Source organism: Callorhinus ursinus, unplaced genomic scaffold, assembly GCF_003265705.2.
Source record: "Callorhinus ursinus isolate GAN/ISIS: 27379988/994484 unplaced genomic scaffold, GSC_fseal_2.0 scaffold31, whole genome shotgun sequence".
Lineage (NCBI taxonomy): Eukaryota > Metazoa > Chordata > Mammalia > Carnivora > Otariidae > Callorhinus > Callorhinus ursinus.
In genome coordinates, this window is record NW_027397093.1 from 13,980,083 (window position 1) to 13,999,251 (window position 19,169).

General features: G+C 54.3%; 1 protein-coding gene across 2 annotated transcripts in view; it reads right to left on the reverse strand.

Moving 5' to 3' along the window:
* UNC5B (unc-5 netrin receptor B) overlaps positions 1 to 14,680 on the reverse strand; it is an 80,976-nt gene extending 66,296 nt beyond the window's left edge. For both annotated transcript variants that reach the window (XM_025850246.2, XM_025850245.2), the window contains exon 1: positions 14,162 to 14,680. In XM_025850246.2, the coding sequence (XP_025706031.2) occupies positions 14,162 to 14,240 (79 nt within the window). In that variant the 5' untranslated portion in view covers positions 14,241 to 14,680. The remainder of the gene's footprint in view (positions 1 to 14,161) is intronic.
* Between the last annotated feature and the right edge of the window lie 4,489 nt (positions 14,681 to 19,169).

Consider the following 19,169-nt stretch of genomic DNA (forward strand, 5'->3'; position numbering starts at 1 on the left):
GACTGGAAAAGGAGGCTCCAAGGCTTATCTGAGGCCCAAAGAGCAACTGGCAGACCCTGTAGGTAAATGATAAATGAAGCCCTTTGCACACACATGAACTGCGACGATGATCCCACTTCCTCTCTGTGAGGTGAGTGGTATAGGGTTCATTATTCTCATTTTACAGAAGAGGAAATCGAATCCCAGGGGGTTGAAGGGATGTTCTCAGGACCACACGGAGCCAGGAGTCACAATTAAAGCCAGGGCAGGGACAGCAATTGCGCGTCCCGCCCTCTCCCTCTTCCCTGGGAGTGGCACGGGGAACCCATCGCCCCATGAAGAGCCCACTGCTTGGACCCATGAGCAGATTAGGAGGCATGTGCATGAGGAAGCAGAGAACATCCAAGCAGCCATGAAAACAGAAAGAGAAGAGAGGTCCAGATCTGGCCTGATCTCACACCCGCTTCTCTCTTACGAGAAAGGTAGCATCCTCTAGATACTGTTTTGTACTTCCTTTGCAGGTCAGAACACCCTGGGGGTCCCAGTCTCTCGGCTCCCCAACAGTGCCATCATTGCTGATGTGTGCTTGTGTTGTACGTAGCGGATTGAACTCCTCCTCCAAGGCACTCAGGTGACTTGCAATATGTTGCAATTACAAACAATGTGCATATGTATTTTTGTATTGATAAAGCAGTACTTGAAAGGAAGAGGAAGGTTGCTGGACCAAAGAACAGAGTATATAATGCACTGCTGTGAAATACTGGCCATCTATCTGAAGGATTGCACCTAAGGAGTGGTTCCACCAGGAATGTCTGCAAGCGTGCATCACACAGCTTCCCAACAGAAGGTGTAGTCCTAAGTTTTAATTTTGTCCAGTCTTATAAAGTGAGAAGTGGTATCTCAGGGTTGTTTTCATTTGCATTTTTCTAACTCGGAGTTTTAATATTTTTTCATGTGTTTGAGGGTCACTTATATCTTGTTTTGTGAATTGTCTGTTCAAGTCTCTTTTCTTCCTTTTTCTTTTTACCAGGTGTTTGGTCCTTTGTTCCTCAATATTTTAGAGTGCTTTTTGTATTGGGATATTAGTTCTTTGTCTGGGTATATGTTATAAACATCTCCTCTTGGTTTGTCAAATATTTTGTCTTTTGACTAGTTTGGGGTGCTTTATTGTAAAAAAAAGTTTTTAATATTTAAGAAATAAACACAATCGATTTTTTAATTTTATTGCCTCTGGATTCTGAATCATAGTTGGAAAGCCTTTCCAAATGTTACAGAGGAATTCACCCACAGTTTCGTCTACTACTTACATCTGGATCTCTAATCCATTTGGAGTTTTTTTTTTTCCTCTATGGTGTGAAATGTGAATCAAAGCTTACTTTTTTCCAAATGGCTACCCAGTTGTCCCAGCACTATTTATTTCAAAGTCTGTCTTCGTCCCCATGGGCCAAGATACCATCTTTGTCATATACTACATTTCTTTACGCACTTGGGTCTCAATCTGGAATTTCTATTAGGTTTGACTGGTCCGTCTGACAACTCACGCACCCATGCTGCAGTTTTAATTATGGAGGCGCTACAGTATGTTTTAACATCTGGTAGGGATAGTTTTATCTTGTCATTACCCATTTTTGGGCCTCTAAGTGATTTCTCTAATCACACTGGCGAATGCTTCTGGCACAGCATTGAAGAGAAGGGATGGTGGGTATCCATGCTTCATTAGTGATCTTAATGGAAAGGCCTTTAGTGTTTGTTTCCCCATTAGACAAGATACTGGCTGTAGGACTAGAGTATGTATATATTTTATCAGGCTAAAAAAAAAAATCCCTTAATTGCTATTTTTTTGAGTGTTTATACAATGAATGGGTGTTGAATTTTGACCAAGGCTTTTTCAGCATTTATAGAGATCATCACATGATTTTGTTTTCTTAGATTCATTAATCTGGTACATGATATTCATTTGGCATGTTATTAATATGAATGGATTTCGAACCAACCTTGCATTCCTAGAATGACCCAGAGTTGGTCATTCTGTATCATCTTCTTAGAAAAAAAAAAAAAAGAGAATGGAACTGGGTACCAAGGATGACAGCCGGCATTTATAGAACCCTTTCTCTGCCCTCTACATGTATTATTAACTGATTCAACCCTCACGATTGAAGCTATGGAAGCAGGCTTTATTATTCTCATTTCCCAGATGAGGAAATGGAGACCAACAATGTGGCAGTGGCCAGGCCCACATCATGCAGCTCGCAAAGAAAAAAGACAGGGCTGGATCTTGGGTCTCGGTCATAAGTGGGCAGTGTTATTTGGCTGTTACTTAGATGTATGAACAATGCTCATGACGTGATAAAATGTGGGAAGGGGAAGGTCTCTGTAGGAAATGGGGGAGGGTCTGCCCTTACTTCCTGGAAGCTTGAGCTGCCCCCTCGTCCCTCCCCCTCGGAGCCTGGCGGGCACGCGGGCCACGTGCTGTCAGCAAGCAGCCCTCGAGGCCTGCCACGTCCCCTTCCAACCTCAGCCTCGCTCTGACTTTGCATTCGTGTCTTGGGCTCCGGACGGTGTAGGAGCAGCTCAGAGAAGGAACGCTAGTCCGGGGAGGTGTGGGCTGCCAGGGAATAAAGGGCAGAGAAGAAAACCCTACCCCTCCAACGCCCTGCTGGTCCTGCCTGCCCTGTTTTCTAAGAACGGGCAGCCAGCCGAGGGATTATGTAAGTTCTGGTGGACATGGCAGATGGTGCACTGGCTCAGACACATCAAAGCCAGCACTGACACTAACCTTCCCTGACGTGGCACCCCGGCCTCCTCTGCTCTGGGGTGTGCAGCATGGAGTGGGGTGGGAAGAGACCCAAACTCCGTCATGTAGCTCAACAGCCATGGCCAGCCAGGCTAGGGGAGAAGCCAGGGCCCACCAACTAGCGGGAGGTTCCAGCCAGGGAACCAAATGGTGGGCCCTCCCTGCCACCCAGCAAACAACTCTCACAGGAACCACATAGTCTGAGGGACAACAGACCCTACTCTGCCCACCTCCTACCTCAGATCAGCTCCTTGGGTTTGGTGAACAGTTTCCAAAGCATCTCCCTGGGTGTTTTCTCTTTTGGAGAAAGAGAAAACCTGACATGCCACTTCTTCTTTCCTTTTGCTGATGGGTAAACCAAGGCTCAAAGAGGGTGAGCGAGTTCTCTGTCACACAGAGTTGGCCTTAGAGCTGAAGTTTCCAGACGTCTAGTCCAGTGCTCCTTCCAAATGCATATGATCATGCAGGCTTCTCCCCTCGCTGTAACCCCAGGTGGGTCACTAAGTCCCCAGCAGGCCACCCTGAACCTTATGTCTGATATTCCCTTCAAAAGGGACTACTAGAAAGAAGCGGGGGCCGAAACCAGCAGATTGCAGATGGATTTCTTCCTGGGTAGAAAGAAAAGGAAACTAGCTTTTACAAGCCATGCCCTATCTTGTTTGGTCTCTCCAACAGCCAGTTGGGGCTCCTTTTTTTACAGCGAGGAGGTGCAGGCTTGGGGAACTACAGTTAGCGACCGAGACAGGACTTGAACCCAGTTTTCTAATTCAAGGGCAGACCCTCTTCATTTGGACAGAAGAGGGCACCGAAGCCCAGAGAGGGTAAGGGACTACCTCAGTGCCACACAGCAGATTAGCTGTGCACATCGGATTAGAATTCAGGCTTCCCAATCCTTAGCTCAGGGCTCTTTCTGCTGTTGTCTCTTCTGAATCTGTGCACGTGTGTACAGAAGTGGGGTGCGCCAGCCAGAAAATATGGGGCCAGATCAGATTTGCAGCAGGGTTCACTGTGCCCAGCAGCCCTGGCTGTCTGGCTGCTAGGTAGGAATTCCAGCTCAGCCTGTGATAGGGGCTCCTGGTAAGAATCAGTGGGTGCCCAGCTGGGAGGGTGGTACTGGCCAGGCCTACCACTGCCTCGGCCAAGGGCCCGAGGGGGTTGAATCTCCCAGGGAGGCTCCCTGAATGTTAGCACTGAACACGGTGCCAGGGAGAACCTGGCTCAGTTAGACCCTGCAGCCAAAACTGCTCCCCTGCACCAAACCCAGCTCCTGCCAAGGAACTGGTGGCAGTTGCTATGGAGGGCTGAGGGCTGTGGTCAGACCCTGCCTACGGGCCTTCAAAAAATAGCCCCTCAGCCCACACATGGTCCCAGGCCCCAGAGCTCATGTGCATGCAACAGGCATTCTCTTGAGCCACCACGAGAAGGCAAGCTGGAGGGGAATGATCAATGGGCTTGGGAATGCAAGTAGGAAACAAACATTTGACAAGGGTCTGGGCAGAAGGCACTTGATGACGATAGTTGGTTAATTCTTTGTGGCTCCCCTGGACTTAGTGAATAAACTCTCTCATACCTAGGGGCTCTGACCATTGAAGACTTGGCTCTGACTTTCATCACGTCTGGTACATAGTAAGACAGAAGCAGAAGAGAACGAAGGGAGGAAGGTAGGCAAAGATGGGGAGGACGCAGGCAAAACAACCAGAATGTCCTGATTCTTTGGTTACATCCACAGCAGCAAAGCCCAAAGCACAGTAGGGACTGAATCATAGCAACGACCTGGGTGCATGAGGCCTGACCGTGAGTTCTCGTTTATCCATTCTACAAGTGTTTTATCGAGCACCTTCTATGCACCAGGGACTGCACGGGGTGCCAGGGACGTGCCAGGGAGCAAAATCAGACCCAATCCCCTAGTCACCTAGCGTCATAGCTGCTCTTTCATTACCTAGTTGTTCAACCCCATCCTGCCTCCATCCAGGTCCCCAGGGCCCTGGCTCAGTGACAAGGAAAGGGAAGAGTGGAAGGCTGCCCCATGCAGTATTTGTCCCCGGGTCCTGGGTCACTGCTCACTCTGTGAGTCTTGCTCTGCCCTGCTGTGTCACAGAATGCCCGAAGGTGGGATGAGGGAAGGAACCAGGAACAACTTTCCTGGAATTTCTGACTCAATTTCTTGTAAGCTCGGCATCCTCCATGGGTGCTCGGGCCCCAGGCTGGGCAGGCGGGCGCCTCTGATCGCATTATGGGGCTGCTTTCCTTCAGCTCTGTCTCCGGACTCTGGTAATGCCTCTAGACGCCATTCGAGGCCTCTGGGGGTTGCAGGCTCCTGGGTGATCTCAGTAGATGTTCCTCCCAGACCTCGGGGATGCCTCCTGGTACCCACCAGCCCTAGGTGAGCCCCAGGGACCAAGACGGGCAGGCAGACTCCCTCTTCCTGCCCCTCTCCCTGGCTTTCCGGTCAACCTGGAAGCAGCCACTCTCGGTCTCCTTGCTCTCCTGGAGATGTCCAGGGAGAAAAAGCAAGGCACAGCCCCCGCCAGGGGTCAGCCAGATCAGGGTGGGGGAGAGGCAGGAAGGAGGGAAGGCAACAGAAATCAAGAGAACCTCCTCCATGCCAGGATCACATACACCATCTCCCAGCACAGCGCTGCCCAGTGAAGGGGGCAGGTCACCTCGCAGGTGGGGATGTGCGGGTCCAGAGACACTGAACCACCTGGCCCAGGTCCTCAGTGAGTGAGGTGGCAGTTGCTATGGAGGGCTGAGGGCTGCTTTAATCCCAAAGCCTGGCTCTTTCCACAGTACCAACGGACCCCTAGCCCCAGAATTCTTACTGTACCAGATGATCAGATCCAAGTCAGTAGCTGAATTAGCAATTTGTTTCCTGGGTGGATGAGCCAGACGTTCCCACCCCCACACCCTCACAAATATACCCCTAAAAGGGATGCCCTCTCTGCCTCCCCAAACTCTGCTCATCCTTCAAAGGCCAAACAACACCCTCCCTCCTGCAGGAAGCCCTCCCTGACCAGCCCTGCAGGCCCACAGGCTTCTCTCCACAGCCTCAGCACTTCCTGTTGTACCACGCAATATGTGGCATCAGTAGTCACGACGCCGATGAGGATGGTGAATGTCACTGAGCACCTGAGACTGTGTGACACGCTTGTTTGTATTACCTCATTCTTCCCCACAGCAATCGGATGCAAGTGGCGTTATTAGCAGTTCCATCTTACAAGCGAAGAAACCGAAGCTCAGAGAGGGTAGGCGACTCGCTCCAGGACATGCAGCCAGATGGGGCCCCAGCCAGGATTTGGCCCAAGTGGTCTGACTGCACGGCCTGCCCTCCAAGCAGTGCACTGGATCCCTCCCCGGGCCACCGGTGAGACGGCTCCTCTCTGCTGCACCATCTCCCTCACTCTCGCACCCCAGCAGCACACACCGGGCACATGGCTCGGGCCTCAAGAAGCGACACGAGTCAATTCAAGGGTCAGGCCCCTGCTTTACCCCTCTTTGTCTGTAGAGCCCAGTGCTTGTTCGGATTGAAAGAATATATGCATGTGCACTGAGTTTCGGGGCTGGGCCAGTGTTCCGACAGGATCCCTCCTTCCCCACCTGCAAGATCAGCCACCCTCCACCCCTGCAAAATGAAACAGTGAATGGTCTGGCTAGGTCTGAGAGTGTGTCCCCCCCTACCCCCTCCCCAGGGCCCCCCTGAGCCTTGCTGGGGCTGGGAGGGTGGGGGAACTAAGTGCCTCTTCTCTCGAAGACTCAGGCTGCCTCTGCCAGTGGGGTCCTTCTCTGCCCCTGGGCCCTACTTGGCATCTGGGGCTCCCGGCCTCTGAGACAGGAGACGCTTATGGAGCAAGAAAATGGGACTGAAGTCCCGAAGGGTGATTTATGGCTTCAGAGAGAGAGACCCAGGGCCACATAATGCTCACAAGGGCATTCCAGTCGATATATTGACTTTCTAGAGGGGCCTCTATAAACACAAGTGGTTCTGGGCCTCAGCTACCTCTGTCTCTTGCTGGCTGCTAGGGCCTCTTGAGATGGAACTAGACAAAACAAACAAACAAACAAACAAATAACAAAAAAACAAAAAACAGAAACAAAAACCCGAGGCCCCTAAAGGTCATCCTTCTACCTTTCCCCACCCCAAACTTCCAGAAGGGGAGACCAACCAGGACCCAGAGAGGAAAAGGTAGCTGTCATACAACAGTAGAAGAACAAACACTAGAGTCCCCTAACTCCTAGGCCAGGAGCTGCTGGGCCTCCAGGCCCTAAGCCTCCCTCCTCTCTCCTCGCACCTGCCCCTAGAGGAAGTGATACTCTGGTATCACAGGGCTGTCTCCACGCTAGTGCTTTATCATAATCAGGTCATGTGATCCTTAAAACAACCCCACGAGGATGGTTACTACCCCCACTTTCCAGATGAGGCAACTGAGGCACAACACAGTTAGGTGAGAGGCCAAGGCCACAGTTAGTAAGTGGTAATGCTGGAAGGCTACGTTAACTTAACCTCCTCAAAATCCCAGTCAGCCCTGCCATGCGCCCTCCGTACCTTGGAGAGGGGCCTCTGTGAGGAGGGGTGGTGTAGAGGGGCTGGGAGCTCCTACAGGAAGTCATGACAAACAAGCCTTCCCCCTCTGACTGGCTCACAGTAGCTCTTGGGCCCAGGGTTCTCTCCTCCCCCTCCTTGTCCACTCTGGTGGGGGCATGGCAGAAGACACAGGAGGATACCACCTCATGCTCCCGCCCCCAGCATAATGCCCACTAGGGCGTAACAAGTATTTTCTGGGCTCCCTCCATCTTCGAGAGACACAGGGAGAGTATCAAAGAGTGAGCTAGCTTTTCCTCTCCAGCTTCCACCCCAGATTCCATCCTACAGTCAGAGGCAGTTGAGGGTCAGTTCCCCAAGGTGCACCCCCTCAGATGAGGCTGGGAGGCTCAGGAGTGGAAATGTGACCAGGGGTTGCCTCACCAAGGACTGGGCTTGCCCAAGATGGTGGCTGAGCAGATGCCAACAGGGCCAATTTTCTGAGAGCGGGAGAGGTCTGGGGCTGGGCACCCCTGCCTAGGTACCCCAGCTAGCTAGCCCCCACTCTGTCTTTTCAGGACAGGCTCTTAGAAAGGCCTGAAAAAGAGAGAATCAAGGTCTGACTCCTATCACCCCTTCCAGGAAGCCCCAAGGCTAAGAAAGTTCACTCTTTGCTGGGTTCCCCCTACATATACTGATGCTGCCCTCACTTGGCATCCGAGACTCTCTGAAGGTCATCCCAGTTATGAAGTCGACATCAGCATCCAACATAGTGACCACCTGGAGGGCTGGGGCCAGGGCTGCTCTGGCTCCGACCTGGGTCCCAGGTCAGCTTCCTAAGTGGGCATCCTCCTCCCCAGTGGGGTTCTTACAAGGACCAAGTGAGGTCCCATCTATAAGAGGGTTTTATAAACTAAGGCACTATGCCCCAGCACTGGGGCTGTGACTTTCCTGTAGGTCTCCCTGGTCCAGAAAGGCACATCTTTTATCCTAGCGCTAAAGATGGCAGTCAGTATAGGCATAAATGGGAAAGCAGAGGGACTCTTGGTGACCAAGGAAGTGGTAAGGACAGTGGAGTATGGCTCTCAAGTGTGTCTGTGTGCACACGTGGCCACTTTCAATGGCTTCCACTGAGAGTCCCAGCCGCAGCCATGCCTGTTTACATTGCTTTCCATGAGGGATGCCACTCACTCAAGCTCTGCCTGCCTCTTCTCTAGCAAATTCCAGAGGAGACCCTATTGCCCCTAGAGGGCTTCATTCAGCATGAGCCTGACCCAGGTCAGAGAGCTGATCTCCAAATCACGGGTGCTGCCACTGTTCTTGGTAAGCTGGAGGTTAACTGCAGGCAACTCAAGGACTCAGACCCTTGTCCTGGGGGCCATCAGTCAAGCTTCTGGACTGGCTTTAGGACCTATCTAAGGCTGACCTTCCGCCCTCTGGAGCAGCAGGACCTGTCCTCTGCCCTCAAGGGGGGGGGGTGGTGGAGACAGGACCGCAAGGGCACCTGGCCTCTGCCCTTCCAACTCCAGAACCTGGACCAAATCCTGCCCACAACCCCCAGCGTGGAGCAAAGTTAAGTTCTCCTTAGTGCTGAAGGGCAAATGGCCTGGGTCCCATCAGGAAGAGACATCCCCAGCAGAATACAATAGATGGAGCTTCTCATGCCTGGTGGTGACTCACTGTCCCCACACCACACATACCTATTTATACACAAACACACCACAGCTGTGCCCATATGCACACTGCACACACCCCCACACACCCAAACACGCATAGCCACCTCACACATACCAATATACAAAAGGCAGAACACTCGCAGACACATCTATTCGACATCCTGCACCTTCACCTCCATAACCTAACACCCTAACGCAACACCACACCTACCCTCACCTCCCACTGCACACTCCCACCTCCGCCCACCTCCTTAATAGACATTCTCACCTCCCCCCCAACACGCATACTCCTTAATACACACTCTCATACCCACAGCCTGCCTTTTCCCGGGCCACGCTGCGGCCCAGAGAAAGTTGTGAGGCGCTAGGGGCAGCCTGTTCTGGGAGGTGAGGACGGAGGCTGGGCACCGAGGTGTTGGAGTTCTGGGGGCTCCAGCAGACGGATTCAACTCTGCCCAGGAGGGGAGGGAAGGGGATGCAGGGAAGGGTATGCAGGGAGAGAGGGAGGAGGAGGGGGGATGCGGAGGGGGGCAGTGAGGAGAGAGGGGTGCTGGGGGGCACAGGGAGCAGGAGAGAGGGGTGCGGGGGGGCGCAGGGAGGAGGAGCGAGGGTCCAGGGTGCGCCACCCCAGGTAAGCGCTGCCTGGGCGGTGGCAGCGCGCCCACCCCGCGCGGGGAGGCGCTAAGCACAGTTGGGCTGCGCAGCCGGCAAGGGTCAACTGGGGGGCTACCAGCACCCGGCCGCTTTCGGAGAGAAGGAACGGGGAACAAAAGGGGTGGGGGAGCGGGGCCGTGGCTGATTTATGCGCGCACTTCAGCCTGTGTTTTCACTGCCGTTAACGAGAAAAAAGCCGCGGCCGGAGAGGAAGGGGCGCTGCGGGACCTGCCCGGCGGGGGCGCAGCGGCGGCGGCGACGGCACGGGGCCGAGTGTGAATCCCGCGCGCCCGCCCAACTCACAGCCCGGAGCCCAGGCCAGTTGGGTGTCGGGGTCCGGAGACATCCCCCCAGGCGCGCGGAGCCCTGGCTGAGCGCAGGCCCACGGGGGGGGGGGCAGGAGGGGCGCGCCAGCCCCAACTCGAGAAGCAAATCCAAGGGGGCCGTGCCCCGATGCCCTGGACCTTCCTGAAACGGCCCTTCCTCGTATTATTCTAATTACGGTATTGTAAATTTCCCTTTAAAAAAATTAAGACAAGAAACAGAAAAGCCCAGAAGGCACTTGTTTGGTTTCATTTTGCCTTCACAGCTTGAATGACTCGGTTTGTGGAAGCTGTTTAGGAAACTGGTGAGGAGGAGGAGAAGGAAGGGGAGGCCAGGAGCGGCTCCGGCTGTGGCCTCGGATGCCCAGCGCCCCTCCCTTCTGTCCCCGGGGGGGGCCACCCAGCCAAGGGGGCAGGGTGTCTCTACTCCTCAGTCCCAACCCGTGACCCCGCCTCTCTCCCTTTCCAACAGGCCTGGGGCGGCGGGGGGGGGGGGGGGGGCTCCAAGGGGTCTCCATGCCACAGCAACATCAGGGCTGAGGGTCAAAAGAACATGCTGGGGTGGGGGCGGGGCGCTCCAGGAGGGGCCGTTCAGATTCACTAACCTTATTCTCCAAGCACTTGGGAGGAGGGGGTCCTTCTCTACCCCCAACCTCAAAGTCCTAGGCAGCCCACACCCTCCTTAGAAGACAGTGGTGAAGAGGGGAACGGGAGATGGGAAGGTCTCATCTTAGGCCTGACAGCCAGAAACTCAACAGCGTGGGTGGGGAGGCGATGGGCTCCCCAAAGCTTCAAAATAAAAAGTAAAAATGTATTCTGCTCTACCTGTACAAACGAAGGCAGAGCTTTAAAATGTAGAGCCAGGTAGTTCCACAGCCCAAGGGAGCTTGGTTGGCTTGTGACTTCTCTCACCTAGGGCAGATTAGGACCAGGGTGGAGCTGCCTTCAGCCACTTGGCTAGTCTCAGGCCTTACCTCTGACCTCTGGCCCAGCCCCGTTCCACCAGTCTGGGGTCCGGTTCCTGACTCTGCCTCTTTCCCCCCATCCTGCTACAAGTCCCAGTCTGACCTAACTACCAAACAAACCTCATCTTTAGCTGCCTGCTTACCCTCCGGCCTCAATTCAGCAGCTCGGTGCCAGACCCATGCTGGCCAGTCTGCAGCCCAGCGGTAGAAAGGAGCCAGAACCAGCCTGAGGTTTGTGAGGCCCGAGTTCAGATCCCAGATCTATCCCTGAGTCCCCATGTAACCCCCGAACATGTCAGGGCCTGTCCCAAAGCTTCAGCAGTTAAATAAAGGGGTTGGAAAAGGGGAACTGTTTTGTCCTCTGGAATTCCCAGCTGGGGGTGTGGAGTGGAGAGAGGAGGGAGGAGAGAAATTACCTCCGAAATTTCTCCCCTGTAGTGATACTTTCACTTTAATGAGAAAGCGCATTAAGACACTCTTGATTTTCCATTCGTTTGAGATGGGTGTTTGCTGTAGTGTAGAGGGAGACACGGGATGGGCCACCGCACCACACCCACACACATGCACGCACACACCTGCACACACAGCAGAGACACTGGGAAAACTCTGATTTTAATTGCATCTTAAAAAGAAGTGTTATCATGATACCACGGTCCCTTCTCAACAACCCCAGTCAGAGGCCAAGGCAAGACTCTTTAAAAACTCCAGGAAAGCTAAGGGGTGGGGTGAGACGATCCTCAGGGCTGACCAGGCTTTTGAAGTGGCCTCTGCTGGCCAGTCACTTGCTGACACCTCCTTCTAAGGGTCTGGGGTTTTATGGTTCTGGGTTTGATTTTTCCACCAGCAGACTTTATGGCTTAAAAATCCTCAGTGCTGTAAAGGGAGCTCATCCCCATATCCACCCGGGAGGGGGGTGAGGGAAAAGAGACAGAAGTGCCTGCCACCTGACGGGAGCTTGCACACCCGCTAGAAAGAGCCCCACTCTGTGGAGACAGCCTTGTCTCCCTCAGCTTGATATAAGCCTCAAGGCAGAGGTGGATGGGGCCACGAGGAGGAGTCCAGTGTGACCTGAACCAGCCTGGCTATTAGAGAGAAAGAGCCCTGCATGCAAGTCCACAATCTATGGTCAGGTGAAGGCAAGACACGAGGAAAGCCAACATTCTGGCCTTGGTTTTCCCCATCCGTGAAATGGGACGCACTGGGCAGACCCAAAGAACATTCTGAAAGATATTCTGTGCCTGTGGCATTAGAAAAACGGGCTGCGTAGGAGGAAGGGGCATGTTCTCCCTCCTGAAGGCAGATTTCTAAGGGCTTCACATTCTGGGCAGAGGGAAGACTGCACGCCGACCCCACCAGTTGGCCCTTCTCTAGGCGGGTGGGCAGGGAGCCCCTGCCGTGCTAAGTAATGAGCACAATTCCAGCACCGGTTCTGCTCACTAGTGAGAAATCAAAGCCCGGTATTAGAGGCCATTTCTGGCTGGGCTCCGTTTGTGCCCAAATCCATCAAAGCCCTGGGCCTGGTGTTTCCTCTGGGGAAGGTGGGGGCTGGATGCTTTGTTAAGCAGGGAAGGCAGGCCGCCCCCAGCCTCCCCGGCTGAACCTGGCCCTGGAGAGCCCTAGGCCAACCGGTCGTGTCTTTTTCCTGCCCAGGGGAGGTCCTCCCCCACCCTCAGTAACCTCAGTATTTATTCTTAATCCCATTGCCGGGCTGGTTCTAAAAGAGTGTCTCAAGCCCCAACCCTGTCCAAGTGCCCTTTACAGAGACTTCACCCTACCCTTCAATCACCCTCAAACCAGAAACCGACACCCCAGCCCAGCAACTCCCACATTCAACTGCACTCTTTAAAACAAGGTTGGTCATTCAGCAGCCTGCCCCCTCCCCCCATCATTACCTTCCAACTTCAAAACACTGCTTTAAATACCAGAGTCTGCCCAAATCGTAATTAACTTGGATCAAATGATTGTGTCGTAACTTTACAACAGAGGGCTGGAAAAAAAAAAAAGTGGAGGATGTGCTAAAACCAAGCCCTCGCTCCTAGGCCGTGGGAATCATTAATTCCAGAGTGAGGAATCTCTGGCTATTGGGGTGTACGTGGGGGGCGGATGCCAACATCCCAGCGAAAGGTGGCGGGGGTGGGCTGCGTCACCTCGTCTACTTTCTGCGCCAGCTTTCCTGCCGGGTTCTCAGCCTCAACTCCGAGGACTCCGTGCAGGACGCCCCCCCCCAACCTGCACCCCACCCTGCCCGGCCCCGGGAGCCGAGGTGTCCAGCGGCCGCCGCCAGCCCACCTACTTGGGTTCCGGCACCAAAGAGAGGTTGGCTCGCCTTGAAGACGCAGCCCAGTCGGCGACGCGGGGCCCAGCTACAGACAAGCAAGAGGCATACACAACCAGGGCGAGGGGGTGGTGGGGGTGGTGGTGGTGGTGGTGGTGACTTTATTTTAGGAGCCCACCAACCCCCTTAAGGCATCTTATCTTGCAGGCCCACTGTAGGCAAGCGCATCTTGTCTGCTCCCCGGACTGGGGAGAATGTCAGTGACCCATTTAAAAGGAAACTTGGCAGCATCACTACATACTCCCCCCCCAACACACACACGCACCAAATCCCAGAAAAAATCCTTCCAGACCTGCGGATCCTGGGGTTGCGGGGAAAGCTGTACGGCAGTATTCAGCCCTTCCCCCTTCTATAGCCAAAGCCCTTCAAGCTGGCCTCCCCCGGCTCGCGGAGCGGACTCGCGCTTCCCGTGCTCCGCAGGTCTCTCGCTCCTTCCCGTCTGCGGATTCCGGTGGGTGCAGCGCGTAGGAGCTTGGGAAGAGCCAGGAACCACGACTAGGAAGTTTCCGGCGAAAGGCAAGCAAGCACACACCTGGCCCGAGCAGCAATAGTCTTTTCTATTCTTTTTTTTTTTTTTTGCCGTCGCCATGCGCGGGGAGCCGGGGGTCCCCTGGAGGCCAGTCCTCCGGGAGAAGCAGACTCCGACTCGGACACCCGCTCCAAGGAAAAGAAGCGATCCCTTCTAGGAGGGCGTCAGGGGAGGCAGGAAGCTTACTCTGAACCACCTGGCAGGCGCCCCCAGCGAGGTGGCTGCGCCATCGACCACTTTGGTGGGGAGGAGAAATCTACCTTCTAACTTGGGTGCCCTTGCGCTTTCCCTGTGCACATCGACGCGTGATGGACCACTTCAACTTAGGAACAGACTGGGGCGCAAAGGTCCCCTATACCCCCGCCCCCATGCCCGATCGCTCCCTACCTGCTTGGCTCAGCCTTGGGTCCCAGCAGAGCAGCAGCGCCAGCAGCAGCGCGCCCCGTGCTCCGCTCCGGGCCCACATGCTCCCGCGGCCAGGCTCGGGCGCCTCTCCCCCGGGGCTCTCTCCCTGGCCCCAGCCTCGCCGCCGCCGTCTCCGCCGCCGCCGCCTCCTCCTCGCCGTCCTCCCCGGCGCCCGGCCGCGCCAGCCCGTGCCTTCCGTGGGGGCAGCGGCAGCCACGCTGCGCAGAGGGCTGCCTGGCGCTCGGAGCGCAGTGGGTGCCCAGAGCCCGCTCTCCAACCAGGCTCCGGCGCGCCCCTCTCTGCGCTCCTCAGGCTCTGGGGCTCCGAGCGCTCTCCGGGCTCCCACGCCCTGGCTTCGAAGTTACGCGACGGAAGGTGAGTGCACTCAGCGGCCCTCGCAGCGGCTGGCCCCGCGCCGTCAGAACCCCCGCGCGCGCCTCTCTGCGCCCCGCCGCTGCCCGCGGCCCCGGCGCCCTCGCCGGCCCCCGCCGCCTGCCACAATGCCGAGCGCTGCCGCTCGCTCGCCCTAGTCAGTCCGCGAGCAAAGCCGGACGGCGCGCGGCCTGGGCGGGGCCTGGGCGGGCAAGGGCGGGGCCGGCAGGGGGCCCCCGGAGGGGGGAAACCGACGGCCACCTGGGCGGCGCCGCGGCCCGAGCTGGGGGCCTTTGGGGGGGGGGTCCTCGCGAGATGCTGGGCCTGGCGAGTTGGAAAACCCGGCCACTGGAAAGCAGCTGGAAACGGAGTCTGCCCAATTTTCTTTTCCAAAAACTAAGGAAATGTATCTAAGCTCTCCTTTGGCTTGGCTGTGTTGGCTTTATCATCTGATTAAGTTGACGACTCTCACTTTTGGCTCCCTTAGTCTGTATTACGTCCCTATGCCTTCAGCCTATGGAGATGTTTCCAAAAAAGACTCCCTAAATGGGAAAATCTCAAATACTCAAGTTCTGGCTAGGCTGGGGCTTACAGCTATGTGAAGGTGGGTACAGATGTGGCTCATCCTGGATGGCTCTACAACCTTAGGCAGAACTGTTTACCAGACCCCTCTAAACCTCCTGGAGCACTTTAGGTGCTAATGTTAAAAACCTGCCCTCCAAGGGACAGTGGGGCAGAGGGGAGAGGAACAGCCTTTGGGCTCTGCTCCTCACCTTCTGTGTGACCTTGAGCAAGTTACTTAACCATTCTGACGCTCCCTTCATCATCATCTAAAATAGAGAAAAATTATAATTATCTCATAAGGGGGTGTAGAGTTGAATGAAAAAAGTATGTATGGAAACTGCATAAACGTCAGTAATCTCTCTTTCCAAGATCTCGCCTCCCTGCCAGTCTGATTTGTGGGGGAAAGTCCTGGCCACCCAAAGGTGGGCTAGAAGACATATGGAACTAGGTGGAGTTTGAGGGATGGTAGTGTCTTGAGATTGAAACACAGAGATGTCAGGAGGGGTGAGCCAGCTACACTGGCAAAGACCTGTGCCCCAGGAAAGGGGTTAAGCACTTTGTATGCGTTACCTGAGTTAGTCCTCACAACAACTCTGAGTTGTACCAATTGTATCCCCATTTTATAGTTGATGGAATGGAGGCACAGACATGTAAAGTCATTTGCTCAAGATCACACGGCTTTGTGAGAATGAGTGAGTGAAGGGGGCAGGGGAGATGGGATTGGAAAGAAACTCTCTGAGCTGGGGAGCATCCACCCTACCCCTCCTCTGGGGCTGGACTTGGCAGCCAGCAGGAATGCCTCTCCCCCCCAGCTCTGATCTGTTCTCTACTTGGGATTTTTCTGGATCTGAGATCTAGAATCGCTCCTCAAATACGAGTGCAGTGGGCTGCTTCCGGAAGGGGTGAAAAAATTCAGAGGTTGGTCCAGCCAGGCCCAGGAGCCAGTAGGGGATGGGCTGGAAGAGGGCCAAGTATCCCCAGGGATGCTTCCTAGATGGGAGGAGAAAGGACTTGGGGACCGACCCTGCAGGCTGGAAGGGGACTTGGTAGGAGCAGAGAAGCAGTAAGTATTGCCCAATATCCTCCTCCCCACACAGTCCCGCACAGGTTGGGGTCTGGAGCATCTGGGGCAGGGTGCTTGTAGTCAGCCCCCTCCCCCGCCCTCTCTGGCTGGGCATTCAGGATCAGGAGGGTGGATCTGGGTGGAGCAGGACTCCCTGGGAAGAACTTTGGCCAACTGAGAAAGGTCCCTGTGGGCAAAGGTAGTTGGGTTATTTTTGGCTTGGCCCAGGACAGCCAGCAGGGATGGTGGATGAGAGTCAATAGCTCATCACGCCAAGCCAACCCCACCCATCCACACAACTACAAGCCTGCATACGTGCACGAACCCCTGGACGCCGTTATAAGCACACCTCGCGAGAGACACCTACAAAAGTAAGCATAGCTAAACGTGCAGCAAAGACCCACAGGTGCAAAAGGACCCTCCTTGAAACACTTACAGGTAGGCATCCAACTGCACAGAAAACCCTATACCTAAGACGAGGGACCCCCAAAAAGCACACACATACCCTGTGTCACAGACACAAACGCATACACAGACATACACCTCCAAAAGCACAAATATACTCTCAAGAAAATGACACTAAAGACAAATTGATACTTAGATACCTAACTTCCTGGAGGAAACACATACAGGAACACAGGTACCAAGACCCACTGCTGACTGTCATCCCCTGGATTCAGACACATGGTCAAGGACACTATGCTAAATAACTCAGCAGGGACCTCAGCAGAAACATGGCATGCATGCGGGGACCACCGGGCTGGTGCCGGTGCCCTCCCTTTCTCTCTCTCTCTCTCTCTCTCTCTCTCTCTCTCTTCATCAGAGGCCAGTGGGAATTGGAGATTTTTCCAAAAACTACAGTCCTCTGGACTTGCTGTTCAGCCAGTAGTTGCACCAGGTAGGCCCTTCTAATCCAATGTCAGGTTTTATGACTTTAATTCCTGGCAGCAGGGAAGGGGGGATGGGAGGGCAAGCAACAGAAGAGTGGTTATTTATTTCCCCCTCTCCTGCAGGTGTCTGCCCCACTTTCCTACCCAGCCTAAAAACTCTTTCAACTCTTAAAATATGCCTATGGAGACTGGGGGGAGGGTCCTGGGCCCTGTTTTTCCTCCAGGACGCCAGCATCAGGGTGGGGAACTTAGTACATTGGGGATCCCTCCGAAATTCCCCTGCCCCTCTCCCATGCTGTAACAGTGTGAGTGCTGGTCCTCAGCCAGGGCCAGGGAAAGGACTTCAGAGGGAGTCATAATACCCTGAGCACATACCTTTTCCTAGGATGGGTGAAGAGCGGGCAAAGCCCAGGCCCTGGGATGACTGATTGGAGTAACTGGATTGAGAATTACCAAGGTGTTCCCAAACCCAGTGCGGTCAGACTCACAGCAAAGGTGTCCTGCTGTGAGTTAAGAAGGAGGGGGAGGTGGTGAGCTGCTTAGAGGCAGGGCCCCTCCTTTCGGGATTATCATTATATATCCAGCTTGGAAGACTTCATCCTGCACACAATAGGCCTATGATCAATATTGGTTGAGTGGAAACATCAACGAGGCTGGAAAAAGAGGGGTTAATGAGCAAAGGGCCCATAGCCTTTTCAACCAACCCTAGAAGGAGCCTCTCACCTCCCCCTCCATTTCCTGGGGGCTTAGGGTCTGGGGCAAGGAGGTGGGGCTGCCTTCCTGAAACATAGCTGCTTTGAGACAGTCTCAGAGCCAGTTCTAACCCTTAGTGGGGGCTGCAGATGCTTCCATGGGCTATCCTCATTTCTCCCAAACCAGAAGAGCATATGGGAGACAAGAGTTCTGGAATTCGGAGATGGACCAGGGACAGCTCTTACCTTCTGGGAGAAGGTGGGCTGGCTGCTGAGCCTTTCCTAGCATCGGTTTCCTCAATTGTAAAATGGAAACACTAACTACCTCCTAGAATTGAAAAGAATATACAGAAAGCCCCTTATCTGGTTGAGTACAGGCTACTTCTTTAGTCACAATGCCCTGGGTTCCCTGCCGGCGGGGCTGGCCGCTCTGGGTTGGCACCTCCCTCTGCGGCCGGGACCCGTGTTCTCACAGGGGCCACTAGGCGGCGCGCTGCAGCTCCACACTTCCCCCGCGGCCGCGGCGACCTCCATCCTCAGGCTGTGGGTCTGGAAGCGACAAGCGCCCCTGGCTTCTACCCCGGGGGGCCTCCCGAGGAGTGGTTCTTGGACCCCCGGCTTGTCTGGGGGAGGAGGGCTCTCAGACGACTCGGTTTGGAGGATCTTGGGAGGGAAGTTTTGAGAATGAGTTCATAATCCCTCCCCTGACCCATCCAGTCCAAACACCTGGACCCTGCGGAGGGAGGCACCTAGGGTTGAAGCCCCTTGAAGCTCTACCATGTTATTATTATAGCTAATGTGGAGTGCTTTCTATGTGCCAGGTATCGTCCCAAGTCTTTTATATGCTGACAACAACCTTCTGAGATAGGTACCGTTATTACAACCCCTATTTGCCAGGTAAAGAAACGGAGGCATGGGGAGGTTGCTTGGCCAGGGTCACACACAGCTAGTGGTGCAGTGGAGATGCAAATCCAGACAGAATGGATTCTCAAGTTTGTACCCTTCTTTTTCAATTGAGAAAAAATTCATGTAACATAAAACTTACCACTTAAGAGTACACGATTCAGGGCGCCTGGCTGGCTCAACCAGTGGAGCGTGTAACTCTCGATCTTGGGGTCATGAGTTCAAGCCCCATGTTGGGCGTCGAGCTTACTAAAAAATAAATAAGTAAATCAAAGTGTACGATTTGGTGTTTTCTAGCATATTCATAGTGTTGTAGGGTCATCACAACTATCTAATTCAATAGCATCTCCATCACCCCAGAAAGAAATTCCACCATGAAACCCACACCATGAAACAGTTCCCTCCCCTGCTTCCCCGGTACATTCTTTCTTTCCTCTCCCAGCCCCTGGCAACCATGAGTCTACTTTCCTGTTTCTGTGCATTTGCCTATTCTGGGAATTTCATAT